Here is a 17000-nt window from a genome sequence, read left to right as displayed (position 1 = left end):
ACTAGATCAAAAGAGGTTTGCAGTGTGTCCAGAAATAAATTACAGAATTGTTACAGCATAGGAGGCCATTTGACCCATCGTGCCTTCAGTTACCTAGTACCAATCTCCTGTTTTTTCAACATATTCCTGCACACTCCTCCTAACCAAATAATTATCCAAAGCCCTCTTGAATGCCTCAGTTGAACCTGCCTTGACCACATTTCTAGGCAGTGCATTCTATACCTTAACTACTCACTGTGTGGAAAAAAACGTTTTCCTCACATCACCCTTGCTTCTTTTGCACATCACTTTAAAACAGGATTGGGACAGTTTTCAAAACCAGAAGAAAATGCCTGGGAAATTTATAAAGAGGCAGAAGACAGAATTGGAGAGTAAATTAGAGATATAAAAAAAAAAGATTGCAAGGCCTTTTGCAAGTATTTCAAAAGGAAAAAAAAAAAATCAGTAAGTGTTAGTATCTTACAGCTGTCATAGGCAAGGGAGGAGAAATTAACTAAATCCCCCAACCTGCTTCCCTTATTGTCTGCAGTGTGGTTGTTTTGGAAAGGTAGATGAGTGTGTTTCTAAACCCTATTTAATGTGTGGTCACTTTAAAGAAACAGCAGACTTCCATTGATTTAAAATACAGGTGATTTATTCACACACACCAAGGAAGTCTAAATCATTAACACACTGTAAAAAGATACAATTCAAAAAGGCTCTATACTTCTACAACTACACACCAAAAAAGTAGTTAGTGTTAATGGTTAGCCTATTTTTAGAACAGTGCTTTCCAAACTATGGTGGGTCAGGATCCCACATGGGGTCATAAGCTGAAATTGTGGGATCACGAGCTCTGAGCTAGCAATGGCCAATCCCCTTGACCCCTGATCTAACAGGTGGCCTCCTCCTCCAGGTGTCACAACAGTTTAAGCTTCAAAACAAGGCCGGAGTGGGAAAGTGTTTGGGAAGTACTGACACAGAAGATCAGTTGAATTGGGCTTGGTAAAGAGGAATCTTTTTCCACACAAACTGTATTGCTGTTGGGTCCAAAAGTAGCTGAAATCAATGATCAGCAGGATTTCTTTACAGATAGAGTTGGGGGTTTGGAATCAGGCTGGGAAGCTTTTTAAAAAGGGAAGACACAACTTTTTGCTGCTGTTCTGTAGCTTTCAGTCTACTTGAGTAGTATGCAGTTTTTAAAAGTTTTTACATCAAAATCTGTTATTTCTAGCTAGATCTTTCTGATCAATACTGGTACTGTCTAAACAGAATGGCTTGGAAGTCTAACAACATTATTACGCTGATAGATGGTTGTCTTTCGCACTTGCTTTACTGAAAATTGGTGTCTTTAGCAGTCAATTTTGTGAGGCATCGACCTTGATGAGAAATCTACCAAGTATATTGATTGGGTCTGAGGATGACTTTGAATGATAACTGGTGTAAATACACAAAGCGTTGCTGTCAATCATGTCAATTCCAGGGAAGGTCCCAACCACAGATGACTCATACAACTCATAGAATCATAGAACTCATAGGAAAGACAGTTCCAGAAGCTTTCTAATGAATACAGTCCATATTTGAAGCTATGAATAGGACATACCTTCATTAGCCATAACAACAAGACAGGGGAAATAATAACTGGGAAGAACAACACAGTGTAACCATCAAAAATAAAATTTGGCATAACTATGAAGTCAGACACCAAAGAACATAACAGAAATTGTGAGAAACCTAAGCTGTAGTTTTGTCAAGGAGATGGGTGTTGCCGCCTTGCAATCCTGATTCCATCCTGGATAGTCCACCTGACTACTTTTATGTCAGAAACGTGGTCACAGATTAGAGACAGGCCTGAGGAAGCCCAGAGGTGGGTGGACAGTGAAGGTGACAGATTAGAAGGCCCACCTACATTTAAAATCACCACATGTAACCCTCAGTTTCTTCAAATACCAAGAGAGAAGCCGCATGACTGGTGTTTTCCCAACTTTAGGAAATCCCTTTCGGAAGGTGCAGTGTGAGCGCAGATATTAACTGATGCGGCAACTTTCCCAAGAAACTACTGGAAGACCACCTTTCAGCATCTCCTGAATGAACTGCTTTTGGAAAGATCTCAATGAGAACCACACAAGTCAGATGACACTGTCAACATATGCTAGGACACCAGACTGAAATTCATCTGGAATATTTCAAATCATATACTTTTTCTTCAGGGACTTGCACTTACATGGCCAAAATGTATTCTCAAGAAAGAGTAATTTGGAAGGTTAACGTTTAGATATTCATATTTCAGAGTACTGCAACTGAACTTTGCATCTTATTGTTGACTAAATCTTTTTATTAGAAACTAATAAATTATATTGCCCACTGAAGAAATGTGGTTGATGGATTTTTTTGGAATCTGAAATTAATGGCTAGCTAAAATATACAACTGCCTATATCAGAAACTTTTCAATGTATGTTGAGACCAACAGAAAAGTGAACTGCATTCATAACAACATTCACTAATAACAGACAAATGAGGAATTGACAAGTCTTGGACTCCCCCTTTATATTTTTCCAATACTTAATTGGTACATTTGCTATGTTTGATTCTGCAACTATATATAATGAAATTTCTTATACACCTTAATGCACTCCATCTTGTGATCAAATTCACCTTTGAAACAGAACAGCCTAATGAACTCGTTTATTCTTCATGCTAATTGAGAAATCTGCCAGTAGGTTCTATATTAGTGCCCCCTACAAACCTGGTTTCATCAGTCAAAGTACACATTTAACACATTTAACTATCCCAAAGGTTGGCCTCATTGGCAATTTCCTAACCAGGGCTTAAGTTTTTTGCTCACAGTGCAAGCTTGACTCTGAAATAAAGCTCATTAAAGCTATTCTGCAGGATAATGGTTACTTGATCAGATCATGGCTTAATGTACATCATGCGTTCTCACTGAAAGGGCCAAAGTTCATCAAGGTCTGTCATGAAGAGATTTTCACAAATTATCCAGAAAGAGTAAAGGTCGGAGCCATAGATTCATTCAACACAGAAAAAGAACCTTCGGTCCAACTCATCTATGCCAACGAAGTTTCCCAAACTGAACTAGTCCCACCTGCCTCTGTTTGGCCCATATCCCATAAACCTTTCTTATTCATGTATCTGTCTAAATGTCTTTTAAATATTCTAGCTGCACCTGCATCTATTACTTCCTCTGGCAGTTCATTCCACGTACAAACTACCCTTTCTGTCAAAAGGGTGCTCTTCAGGCTCCTTTTAAATCTTTCTCCTCTCACTTTAAAAATACGCCCTCTAGTTTTGAATTTCCTTACCCTAGGGAAAAGATCTTTGCTATTCCCATTTTCTATGCTCCCCATGACTGATAAAACCTCTATAAGATCACTCCTCAACCTCCTATGCTCTAACAAAAGAAGACCCAACCTACCCAGCCTCTCTGTATAACTCAAACTCTCCAGTCCTGGCAACGTCCCTGTAAATCTTTTCTGAATCCTCTCCAATGTAATAAAATCCTTCCTTATAGCAGGGTGACTAGAACTGTATCCTATACTCCAAAAGTGGCCTCACCAACGTCCTGCACAACTTCAACATGATGTCCCAACTCCTACATTCAAAGGTCTGTGCAATGAAGGCAAGCATGCTAAATGCCTTGGTAGACAAACGGGAGGCTGGAAGAACACAGCAAACCAGGCAGCATCTGGAGGAAAAGAGCAGTCAACGTTTCGGGTATCACCCGTCTTCAGGACTTCTTCAGGTCCTGGGGTGATTTGAGTTTTGTCCTGAAACAGCAGTCAGGAAGAAGGTTGATACCCAAAATGTTGACTGCTTACCCTCTTCCAGATGCTGCCTGGCTTGCTGTGTTCTTCCACCCTCCTGTTTGTCTACCTTGGATTCCAGCATCTGCAGTAATTTTTTCTCATGCAGAATACCTTGTTTACCATCCTATCTACCTGTGACACATTTTTCAAAGAACTGTGTACTTGAAACTTTTAGGTCGCTCTGCTGAAAAACATTCCCCAGGGCCCGTCCATTAACTGTACAAATCCTGCCCTTATTCGTTTTACGATAATGCAACACCTCGCATTTATTCAAATTAAACTTCATCTCAAAAATGTACACACGTTACTAACTCATGGTAGTATTTTGTGGTATTGTCAATTAACAGGATGTTGCCATCAAGTCAAAAAGATGTTCTGGCCAGAACACAAATTAGTAATGTGTTATATGAATTTCTAAGTCGGTATGATGTATTTAGGCTTTACATCTTCATTACTGGTGGATCATGTCAAACAAACAGCACATACCTTCCGCTATTCACAATAGGCAGAGTACTGAATGTACACAACCAACCCATCCTTTCGAGACTTAGAAAATTATGTCTAATTTAAATGTGATTCTGTAGCTGCACAACTTTTGCTGAATAATCCCAAATGTACTAAGAATTATGCTAACAACCAATTCAAGATTATCCGTCAGGTTCAGAACGTGGCTCATTAATGCTTGTCAGAAGCTACATATACTACACAGGGACCCAAACAGTGCACGCAAAAGCAATATGTCTTGCCACCAACACTTTTTTTAAACTAAACAAAAGAATGGTGAGTGTGTGGGCATTGTGGACAGTAGTTCCCTGGTGCATTCTCTATGTTCACTGCACCTTGACCAGAGTTGACTCTTCTCTTTTCTTCATATAGTACAAATTGGTGCTGCCTCTGGAAGTTAGCATTCTTACATTAAGTGCAAGACAAAAAGCCTTGACAGCACGTCTCTTTTTTTCAGTCAATGCCCAAGTATAATAGTGGTATAAATGTGGTTTAACTTTGAGAATTGTAGGGATAGACAAGAGAACTACAGGCTACTGAGTTTAACATCAATGGTAGGGAAAATATTGGAGAAAATAGTGAAGGAGAAAATTAATCTTCATTTAGAGAGGCAAGATCTGATCATGGATCAGAGGGGAGGTTATACCTAACAAATCTGATTGAACTTTTTGAGGAGGTGACCAAGTATTTGGATGAAGGGAGGGCAGTTGATATAGTTTATACAGATTTCAGCAAGGCCTTTGACAAGTCCCCTCATGGGAATCCGATAAAGATGGTAAAAGCTCATGGATCCAGGGTAACTTGGTAAGATGAATCCAAAATTGGTTTAGTGCTAAGAGACAGTGGATGGTGGTAGAAGGCCATTTATGTGACTGGAGGTTGGTGTGCAGTGCTCCTTATTGTTTGCAACATTCACAAATGATGTAGATGAGAGTGTGGGAAGGAATCACAAGTAACTTTGTAGGAGAGGAAGTGGTGGATGTGGGTACAGTTACAATATTTAAAAGACATTTGGATAAGTACATGAATAAGAAATGCTTGGAGGAAAATGGGCCAAGTGCAGGCACACGAGACTAGTTTAGTTTAGGATTATGGTCGGCGTGGTGTGGTTGGGCCAAAGGGTCTGTTTCCGTGCTGTAGGACTCTATGACACAAAGATTAGCCAGATGTTTGACAGTAAGGAGGAAGGTGTTAGGTTACAGAAAGATATACATATTGGCGAGATGGACAGACGGAATTTAACCCAGTGAAGTGATGCACTTTGGAAGCAATGTGTATGATCTACAAGATACACTGTGGAAATTCAGCAAAGATCCTTAGAGAGCAACTTCCAAATCCATAAAAACTTCCTCTAGAAGGGTAAGGGCAGCAGATGCATGGGAACACCACCACTTGCAAGGTTCCCAGCAAGCCACTCACCAACCTGATTTGAAATATATTGCCATGTCAAAATCCTGGAATTCCCTCTAACAGCATTGCTAGCCTATCTACAGCACATGGGCTGCATCGGCTCAAGGATGCAGCTCAACAGCACCTTCTAAGGGCAAGTAGGGACAGGCAATAACTGATGGCTTCAGCCAGCAAAATCCATGTCCCACAAGGGAATTTAAAACAAGGACATTGGAACATTCAATGAATGGCAAGACACTAGGAACCTCACAGGAACTGAGGGATCTTGGGGTGCTTGTCCACAAGTCCCTGAAGATGGCAGGACAGGTTATCAGGGCAGTTAAGATGGCATATAGGACACTTGCCTTTAACAGTCATTGCATAGACAATAACAGCAGGGAGGTCATGTTGGAGCTGCACAGAACTTTGGTTAGGCCACAGCTGGAATACTGAATGCAGTTCTGGTCACCAGATTATGCGGAGGAAGTGACTGCACTGGAGAAGATGCAAAGGAGATATATCGGGAGGCTGCCTTGGATGGAGCATTTCAGTAATGAAGAGAGGCTGAATAAGCTCAGGTTGTTTCCTTTAGAGCAGAGAAGGTTGAGGGGAGACCTGACAGAGGTGTATTGATTATGAGGGGCCAAGATTGGGTGAATAAAAAGCAGATACAAAAACAAAAATTGCTGGAAAAAAACTCAGGTCTAGCAGCATCTATGGAGAGAAAGCAGAGTTAACGTTTCGGGTCCAGTGACACTTCTTTCAAACCGATTGTAGCTAGGAAAAGGTTGGTACATATGTGCTGAAGGTGGGGTGCAGGAGTAAGAAACAATTGATGGAGATGGAGCCCAAAGAGACAGAACAACAGTTGGATAGTCAAAGGAATAGGTAAAGGTCAGCCTGCTAATGGAAACCATTAGTGGCTGACGTTGCCTTAGTTGTGGCAGCAGCCTATGCGAGGTCAAGGCCTGGTGTGTAGGGATTAGGGTAAGGACATAGGAGAAGGTGCTCAGACCCTAATGTTATTGAACTCTATATGGAGTCCTGAAGGCTGCAGAGCCCCAAGCAGAAAATGAGATGATGTTCTTCCAGCCTGCGTTGATAGAAAGCAGCTGTTCTCTTAGTTGAAGGGTCAATAACAAGGGGACGTAAGTTTAAAGTTAAAGACAGGAGGTTTAGAGGTGTTTTGAGAATTAACTTTTTCCACAGAGGGTGGTCGGGTCTGGAATGCACTACTGAAAAAGGGTAATTGGGGAGGGAAACGTCACCACCTTTAAAATATATCTGGATGAACGCAAACTGTCATAACATTCAAGGCTATGGGCCTAGCAAGGGGAAATGGGATTGGTGTGGGTAGAAATATATTTTTGGTTATACAAACTGATGGGCCGAAGGGCATCTTCTGTACTCTATGATTCTATCATTCTTTTATTTATGAATGCATAAATTTGCACTCATATTTGTGATAACATCTTTAGGGAAAAAAAAGATTTCATTGACAACATGGAGACAATATTAACAGCCCCACTTAACTACTGGAATAATTCCGTTCAAAAATGAAAATGCAGCACAGAAATGCCATTTTCAGGGCAGAACTTCAGGTTTCCAAGCTTGCTGATACTGCTGTTGTGACAGAGTTGGGATCACAACTGTTTTTTTTTTAAATTTCTGAAAAATAAACACAGATTGTTCAGACATTTCACTCAGTACTAAGCTTTAGTGCATTCTTCATTTCTGCACGGATTGGGAAAAGGAATGGTGAAATTTAACCACCAAAACCTGTCTCCTTTAATTTGGCTTTTTCCACCATCTTCACAAAATCAAAATCATACTTCAGCAGCATGTTAAGTCTCAGTTAATCTAAAATCTAGCAGAAGTTCAAAAATGAAAGTCACTGACCTGGTTCCGCCCACGTAGGTTTGCATATCTGAACTTTTGGATGAAATAGAAGATCAGCCAAGCCAAAGAAATGATCATCAGCACAATAAATGAGATGGACACAAAAACAAGAGAGCCACGGCTGTACTGTGGAAAATGTGCTGTTCCAACCGCTATAGACATCAAAACAGTGAAGTTTTTTTCTATGTAACTCAGAATCTCACGACCTCTACGTTCAGAAATCATGACTGCGACTATGTTACCAGTACCTAAAATAAACAAAAAAAAATCATAATTAGTCTCCAAGAGATTGGCAACAGGTCAAATATTCCAAAAAAAAAGTTACAAGATTGACAAATTCTACCTTATTTCTGTGCTGGAACCTACAACTCCTGCCAGCACAGCCCCAAAGTGGTTAAACAACTAAATATAGATTTCAGAGGACGTTTCAAATTATTTTCAAACTTGTAGTTAGGCAACATTGCAACATCCTCCTTCAAGAAGAAGCCACATTACCCAAGGTCACTTAGATGAAGACAGAGGGGCGTCTGTACCAAGATGTCAAAATCAACTGATGGTGCTCTTGTACTGCAAAGGCCATTATGAATGTTTCCTGCCTTCTGGGCCTTTAACTAGTTCTTGCAACAGAGCTGCCCGTCACTATCAACATGCCTAAAATTGGCAGACCAACCAGGAGAAATAAAATTTATTTTGAAAGTTCTTTTTTATACTATTTGACTTTATTAATATTAATATGGCAAGTATGATTAATAGGCTACGGACCAAGTACAGGTAAATGGGATTAGTGTAGCTTGGTGTTTATTGGTTGACATAGACATGGTGGGCCAAAATGTGTGTTTCTATGACTATAATTATGACTAAAGAAAAACATTTCTAGAGAAGCTATGGAAAGAAGGAAATGTATATTATGTTAAATAAGGTTATTGGATTGCAAGTGTTATTTGTACCATCATTTGTGTTCTAATATAGGAAAGGTACAGAACTGTTTTTTCCTCAACAACCAATTAGAGTCATACAACACAAAAACAGACCCTTAGGTCCAACTCGTCTATGCTGACCAGGTATCCTAAATTAATCTTGTCCTATTTGCCAGCATTTGGTCCATATCCCTCTAAACCCCTCCTATTCATGTATCCATGCAGATACCTTTTAAATATCATAATTGCACCAGACTCTACCACTTCTTCTGGCAGTTCAATCCATACACATACCACCCTGTGTGAAAAAGTTGCTCCTTTAGGTCCTTTTAAATCTTTCCACTCTCACCTTAAACCTATGCCCTCAAATTCTACACTCCCTTACCCTGGGAAAAAGATCTTGGCTATTCACCCTATCACTTATTTCTGGAACAGTCCAGTATACAACAAATGGCATTGCTCAAAACACTGCGATGCAAAACCAGGGGAAGATTTAAATTTATAATAAATTTCATATTCAAAAACATGGGTGGCAATACAGAGGACTGATACTGGGGTTTGATCCAAGCGGTCAAAGATTAAAAATCTCTCTATAACAACCCAGTTTCAAAAGCCGTCTGCAGTAGATAATGCCATGATTTCATTACTCAAAAGAAATTGGTTCTCATCTTTTTTCTAATCAAGTGACCCTTTAAAGAATATGCCCTCTTGTCCTAGACTGTTCCACAGGGGAGAAACAACCCCTCAGCATTTACATTTATCCAACAGGCGTCATTGGATTTTTTTTTTATTGAACCTATTTATTGTTAAACCATCTCTTCAGTTTTAGCTTTATGATCCTGTACCCAATTATTTTTTTCAAAGTGCTTGAATTATAGCTTTATGACTTTGTTTTAGTTCAACATAACAATGAATGGCACACTTTGGACTTTATGATTTGCAGTTTTGGTCTGTAAGCATGCATTATTTTTCAGTTACGTTCCATTTCAGGCTTGTTTGACAGTGGATGATTTTTAGGAAGATAATGGTGACGATTGTTCACCATTGTTCTATTCTTCAAACTCAAGGTAGATATTTTACTATCATAATAAGTGGGAGAGTGGAAAATCCAAATTTTGCTAAATTATCAAAAACGTATGCACTGTAGGTCAAGTAATATTTTAACTCAGAGGATCACACTACAAAACCCAAACAATAAAAGGGTTGATAGGCAGAGTCTTTTTCCCCAGGGTGGAAATGTCAAATACTCAGGAGGCACAGGTTTAAGTTGAGAGGGGAAAGATGATAGAATCATATAGCTGTACAGCACAGAAAAAGGTCCTTCGGTCCAACTCGACTAAGCTGACCGGATATCCTAAATTAATCTAGGCCCATTTGTCAGCATTTGGCCCACATACCTCTAAAGCCCTCCTATTCACATACTCATCCAGATGCCTTTTAAATGTTGTCATTGTACCAGCGTCCACCAATTCCTCTGGCAGCTCATTCCATATTCGCATCACATTCTGCATGAAAACGTTGCCCATTAGGTCCCTTTTTTAAATCTTTCCCCTCTCACCTTCTATTCCCTCTAGTTTTGGATTCCTCTTTCCTGGTGAAAAGACCTCGCTATACACCATATCCATGCCCCTCATCTTTTTATAAACCTCTATAAAGGTCACCTCTCAGCTTCCAATGCCCTAGGGAAAACAGCACCAGCCTATTCAGCCTCTCCCTATAGCTCAAACCCTCTAACCCTGGCAACATCCTTGTAATCTTTTCTGAACCCTTTCAAGTTTCACAACATCCTTCCTATAGCAGAGAGACCAGAATTGAACGCAGTATTCCAAAACCGGCCTAACCAATGTCCTGTACAACTGCAACATGACCTCCTAACTCCTATACTCAATGCACTGACCAATAAAGGCAAGTATATCAAATGCCTTCTTCACTATCCTGTCTACCTGCAACTCCACTTGCAAGGAACTATGAACCTGCACTCCAAGGTCTCTTTGTTCAAGCAACACTCCGCAGGAGTGGTAATGGTAAGTCCTGCCCTGATTTGCCTTTCCAAAATGCAGTACCTCTCACTTACCTAAATTAGACTCTATCTGTTACTCCTTGGCCCAGTGGCCCATCTGATCAAGATCCCACTGACTGAGGTAACCTCCTTAGCTTAACTACACCTCAAATTTTGCTGTCATCTGCAACTTACTAACCATACCTCCTACGTTCACATCCAAATCATTTACATAAATGATGAAAAGCAGTGGACCCAACATCAATCCTTGTGGCACACTGCTGGTAACAGACCTGCAGTCTGAAAAGCAACCCCCCACCCCACCACCACCCTCTGTCTTCCACCTTTGAGCCAGTTCCGCTAATGAAGATGTGCAAGGAAAGTTTTTTTAAACCAGGTAGATGTCTGGGAGCACTGCAAAGGGAGGTGGTAGAAGCAGATACATTAGGAAAATTTAAGAAGCATTTCGACAGACATGGAAATAGAAAAGGAAGAGAAGAATATGGACCACGTGCAGGACTTGCGTCAAGTTTTGAATGGTGCTGGGGCAGAATGACTAAATGAATCATTTAACACCCAGAGTTCACTTCCAGTACCAAAGAATTTATTGATGCTATATTCGTGGTAAGAAACCTCTGGGAGTTCAGAAGCTTCTTCACTGAACAAAAGGAAAGATGAACTTTTAGACATTTGTTTTCAGCCCACCTAACTGTTTATTTACAAACCAATTGCAAACCGATCGTGTTATTGATTGGAAATGTATGTAATCAGGATAATCAACTGCGTGGTAAATGATTATCTTTCCATGATCTCATGATATTTAGCAGACATCCTTACTACCTATGCTTGGATTTTCACTATGCACCTTATTCAACCACATTCCAATATTGCTGAATTCGACATCTGTTATTCAATTCCTTCTGCTAGCAGGATGGAGGCTTCTCTCTACTGTCTAAGGCTGTCCGTCCATAGGAATTCAGTTAAATAGTAGTTTGTTAGTTGCATTTAGAACTTCAGTATACCTGTAGAGGTGTATATATTAATATGTAGTGATAATCACCTACAGTCTTAATTATTGTGGTATCAGGGTATTTCTTCTAACTTTTACTAATTCACAAACTTTGAGCCAGCTGGTAAAAGGGACCTCAAACAATGTTTTTCAAGGATGTTCCTTATCAAGACACAGTCTGCGTCTAAAGCTGACTCTACAGAAATCCAATTAAATTCCTTGATCTCAAATTAAAATCATTATATATGTGTATTTGCATGTGATTACAATCACCTAACGGGTCCTAAACTAATAAGAGTCAGGCTTTTCTCCGTCTATCTCATATTAAATAGCATGCTTTAAATTAGCTTGCAAGATGGTCTTCTATCAGTCATAGTCATAATTGTCTCTGTGTAAGCAGTAGTTACATTTTTGCTTCTTCTTAAGACCCTATTCAGTTGCGAACAGTATGAAGGCCACAATTCTGTGTAAATTACTACTCAGCTAACTATCTTCTTCCGCTATTTTTATGTTAACTAAGAAACATGGGCAGCCCTAAAACTTATAAAGTGAAGGAAAGAAGAAAAAAAGTGTCACTACTGAGGAAAATGGTTGTGTTTGGGGAGGAATGTAAAGTGGCTGTTATAAACTTTCAGAATGACAGTAGTCTCCCTATTTAAAATCTGTTCTGCAGTTTGTATTTTGTTTTTGCCTTAGCAATCTCATCACAGTTGGCACATTATGGTCATAGGAGCTGTTCCTGTGCTGGACTGTCCTGCATTTCTACAAGTCCACTCATTCTACACGCTTCAATAAGTTCCCAACTATCTTTTGTCAAGACTTCATTCCAAGAGCACAAAAAACTTCAGAGGTTTGCTAAGCTAATTTGTTTTAAAAATATCTTTAAAAATAACCCATGATGTAAATTCAGCACAGTGATAGTGCCACACATCAGTCGGTGTTCTCAACTGTGAAGGCAGGACTTCGTCTCCACAAGGATTGAATGATGATCACTCTTACTGATACTGTCTCGGACAGATACATTTGCAATGAGCAGATTGGTAAGGTTGAGGTCGAGTATCTTCCTTCTTATCATCAATTCCCTTACTAGGTGATAATCAGCAAGAGGTTTCTTTGCCCATGTTCAATCTGAAGCCATGAGACTTTAAGGGGTCTGGAATCAATGTTGAGGTCTCCCAGGGCATTCCTCCCAATTTATGCTGTGTACGTGCCATCATCTCTGCTGGGCGTGCCCTGTCAGTGGGATGAGACATCACCAGGAATGGTGATGGTAGTGTCTGGGACATTCTATCTAGAAGGTATGATTCTGGGAGTATGATTTTTTTTCAACTAGGCTGTGAGACACCTCTCCCAATTTAGGTTCCAGCCCCCAGATGTTAGTAAGGAGAACTTAGCAAGATCAACAGAGCTGTTCTTGCTGTTGTCTTTCCTGATGCCCAGGTCGATGCTGGGTGTTTCATCCAGTTTTATTTCTCTGTTGAGATTTTGTAGCAATGTGATACAATGGAATGGCTTGCTAGGCCATTTCAATGAGCAATTGAGAGTCAATCACATTGCTGTAGGGTGAAGTCACATGTAGGCTAGACCAGGTGAGGATGGCAGATTTCTTTCCCTAAAAGGGCATTGGCTCATGAATGAGGAGATTCTTTAATTTTGGATATTTTTCTTGTATTCAACTTCCACCATCAGTCATGGTGGGATTAGAACCTGGGTCCCCAGAACATTAGTTGAGTTTCTGGATTACGAATGTAGTGAAAATACCACCAAGCTATCACCTTCCCCTTTCATCTCTCCTGCCACCCCTGACCATCATAGATTCCCATGGAATGAAGAAAATCTACATTCTGCAGTATCATTTTGCAAATTCTGTCTTGGAGCGGTGTGGTGATTGTTGTCCCTTTGCTGCTATTTGCAGAATTTGGCCCGTTATTTATGAATGTTGAGGGAAATTGGATACAAAAGTAAGAAGGATATGCTACACTTGTTCAGGATGATATTGAGAACTGGAGAATGTGGAGGACTGTGTACAGTATTCACACATACACCTGCATGCGCATGCATGCAAACCACTTCTGGACTGGGATGGGAAATGTGGATAATGTAAAAATATTAGACAGCAGGACATGCTATGCAGTTTGGCCTTAGTATGTACATACTTCACTTAATTACCTGCACTCTGCAGACTGCTGAATGGTTTCTAGCTCAGGGCCTACTGCAGTTCCAACATCACTCAGTGTCCCTGCTGGCAATGCAGCGATGCTGGCCTTCATGATGCAGAAGTCACTACTGTAGGCTATTTACTGCCTGAACAATCACCATTTCTGAAGAAGGATCTAGACCTGAAATGTCGGCTTTCCTGCTCCGCTGATGCTGCTTGGCCTGCTGTGTTCATCCAGCTCTACACCTTGTTATCTCACCATTTTGAGTCGAGGCTTTCAGGGTAATACACTTGACCCTGAATTTTTCTAGCAAGTAGGTGGGCTCACCACTGCCACACAGTCCCAGTTCTGGAATCTCCAACATTGGCATTATTCATGCAACCTCATGGCCCAGCATATGCCCCAGTCAAACATTACTATCATCAAGCCAGGGATCTGAGGAAGGGTCACCACACCCGAAACGTTATCTCTGCTTTTTCCTTCACAGATGCTGCCAGACCTGCTGAGCTTTTCTAGCAACTTTGTTTTTGCTCGAGACTTACTGCATCCGCAGTTCTTTTGGTTTTATTTAGGAGTCAACCTTTGTTCAACAGAGAGTGCAGGAAGACATGCCAGGAACAGCACCAGGCATACCTAAAAATGAAGTATCAAACTGGTGAAGCGACGAAATCGGACTACTTGCATGTCAAACAGCATAAGCAGCAAGTGATAGACAGAGCTAAGCGATCCCACAATCAACAGATCAGACACAAGTTCTGCAGTCCTGCCACATCCAGTCGTGAATGGTGGTGGACAATTAAGCAATTCACTGGAGTAGGCAACTCCACAAATATGTCCATTCTTAAATGGGGAGAACCCAACACATCATTGCAAAAGATAAGGCTGAAGCATTCACAGAAATCTTCAGCCAGAAGTGCCGAGTGGATGATCCATCTCCTCCATTGGTCACCAGCACCATAGATTCCAGTCTTCAGCCAATTCAATTCACTCCACATGATATCAAGAAACAGTTGGAGGAAACCGCAAAGGCTGTGGGCCCTGACAACATTCCAGCAACAGTACTGAAGACTTGTGCTTCAGAATTTGCTGCACATCCAGCCAAATTCTTTCAGTACAGTTACAGACTGATTGCTCATGTGATTTAGCGATCCTATGTAGATTGCGTCCACATCACACCTCATGGTGGTGCAGGTGTCACCTGTAGTAATTATGGTAATTGTTGACAGTTTTATTTGTTGCAAATTTGTTGCAACCATTATTGCAAATGCAAATTTTGGACCAGTGTGTTTTAGGAAGCAATTTCCCAAATTCTCATTGGAGAAGTGCAATAATTAAAAGTACGCGATGCTGGGCAACGCCATTAAAGAAACTTTTTAATCAGAAAACTGGCAATGCGACAGAATGAATATATTAAGTTTTATTGCCAGTGGACCAATACCATTATCAGCACCTTTTGAAATCACTTTTCAGTGATTAGTATTTCTGGGAATACAAAGTGTTGACTCAATCACGTCATTTAATTATAAAACTCAAATTACATGCACCTATTTAATGCCTTTCATAACAGAACACCCAAAGTATGTTAAACAAAATGTTTTAAGTATATTGACCATTGTGACGACCAAAGATAAATTCCAGGAAATAAGAAATAAGAAATACAAAGATAGACTTAGTGGTATTACTGCTGGCTCCGTTAATCCAGAGACCCAGGTAATGTTCTGGGGACGGGGTTCAAATCCCATTATGGTGGAATTTGAATTGAATAAAAATCTGGAATTAAGAGTCTAATGATGACCATGAATCCATTGTTGATTGTTGGGAAAAACCCACAGCAATGTAGTTGACTCTTAACAATTAGGGATGGGCAATAAATGCCAGCAATGCCCTCATCCTGTAAATGAATAAAACAAAACAGCTTGTAAATCTGTGCTGTACTGTCAAAGCTCTAATATTCTTCCAACACATGCTGACCAATGCTGCACCATACTCTGAGGCCTTAAGACTTAGAGTCTCATTATCACCCCTTGAATTTTGTGTCTTGAACTTTTGTATTAGTGTTCTGGGAACCTTTGGCCTCAAACTCCTCTATTCTTCCATAACCTTGAGACTAGTTTAATCAGAATGCAATTACTGCTGTTGCTTCTTTAAAGACCAAAGCACATCACCTAATTACTTATGGACAGTGAAATATATTCACCACTATTTAGCCTATTCACAATCAAATCATTATCCTCCTCATTGAGTTACCTTTGAGCACAATAATCAACTGTATCACCCAGTTTTGGTGTCATTTGCAAAGCTTAATACTCTTCTCTCTATGACAATATTCAAATCATTGATGTGTACAACAAATAGAAATGACTCCAGAGTTAAAGTCCGAGGGGTACCACGACCACTATCACCAGCATGCAGAAAAGTAACCGTTAACTTGGTCCCTGTCTTCTTCCAGTTTTTGTACAGTCCATTTGTGAAGGATTTGTGTTTTTGTTTGAGAATCCATTTAACCAGTATAGAATTGAGCTAAGAAGCGAAATGTTTATTTTAATTTATACTTTCATTTGAGCATTGTTTAATATTACACTTGTGCGTGCAAGCTTTGAGCTTACACTCAGTCTTTATCGGTGTCACTAAACCTTCATAAACCTGATGGTGGACAAGGCAGGTTTGCAAATTAAGCCTATCTGAACTACAGAAAATACCCAGGACTGCAATCCTGGATTCTGTGCTTCCAAACTCAAACTGTCTGCTGAACTCGAAGCACATAACTAACGTATTAGCAGCTTACGATATGTCATCGTTGGTGGCAATGCTAGAAGCAATTAGAAGTGATAAATTAAATGTATTGCACGGACAGTATATTGTTATACTATTAAAATTGGTTTGCTTAGGTTTTACTATAAACACTGAATTAGTGCACTAACGCTAAGCAAGACTAGTAGCAGCATGTACCTTATTTCTACGGAATCTCTACTGCCTCTGAGCGCTTAAAAGTTAGATCATTTATCAACGTTGTTAATTTCTTCTGCAAAAACGAGTTCGGCTCCATGAACTTTTCCTTACTTATGCCCCGGTTTCATCTTTATCTCTTCTTTGCCCACATGGGGGATGGATGTTGAAACTGGACGTGATTTATGGATGAGAATAATTAATTTTGACAGAATAAATGCTACCTAAATGTAACTTACTGTAACATGAAAGCAAAACACTGGATACTTCAGATTTCAAAAATCAGAAATTAAAAAAAACTGAAAATAACATACTCGAAACATTTAGCAGATCTGGCAGCATGTGAAGAGACAGATTTAAGGGCCTTCGTCCTC

General features: G+C 40.0%; 1 protein-coding gene across 6 annotated transcripts in view; it reads right to left on the bottom strand.

The window, feature by feature from the left end:
- The window catches only part of rnf130 (ring finger protein 130), an 88450-nt gene extending 71725 nt beyond the window's left edge, over nucleotides 1-16725 (bottom strand). For 2 of the 6 annotated variants that reach the window (XM_048603759.1, XM_048603761.1), the window contains exons 1-2: nucleotides 16630-16725; nucleotides 7597-7844 (exon numbers count right to left, since the gene is read on the bottom strand). In XM_048603759.1, the coding sequence (XP_048459716.1) occupies nucleotides 7597-7821 (225 nt within the window). In that variant the 5' untranslated portion in view covers nucleotides 7822-7844; nucleotides 16630-16725. Of the gene's footprint in view, nucleotides 1-7596; nucleotides 7845-8091; nucleotides 8113-16629 lie in introns of those variants that run through there. The other 4 variants (XM_048603760.1, XM_048603756.1, XM_048603757.1 and 1 more) reach the window with 3 other exon arrangements.
- Between the last annotated feature and the right edge of the window lie 275 nt (nucleotides 16726-17000).

This window comes from Rhincodon typus, chromosome 12 (genome assembly GCF_021869965.1).
Source record: "Rhincodon typus isolate 14 chromosome 12, sRhiTyp1.1, whole genome shotgun sequence".
NCBI classification, from domain to species: Eukaryota; Metazoa; Chordata; class Chondrichthyes; order Orectolobiformes; family Rhincodontidae; genus Rhincodon; species Rhincodon typus.
This window is presented reverse-complemented; position numbering and strand designations above follow the sequence as displayed.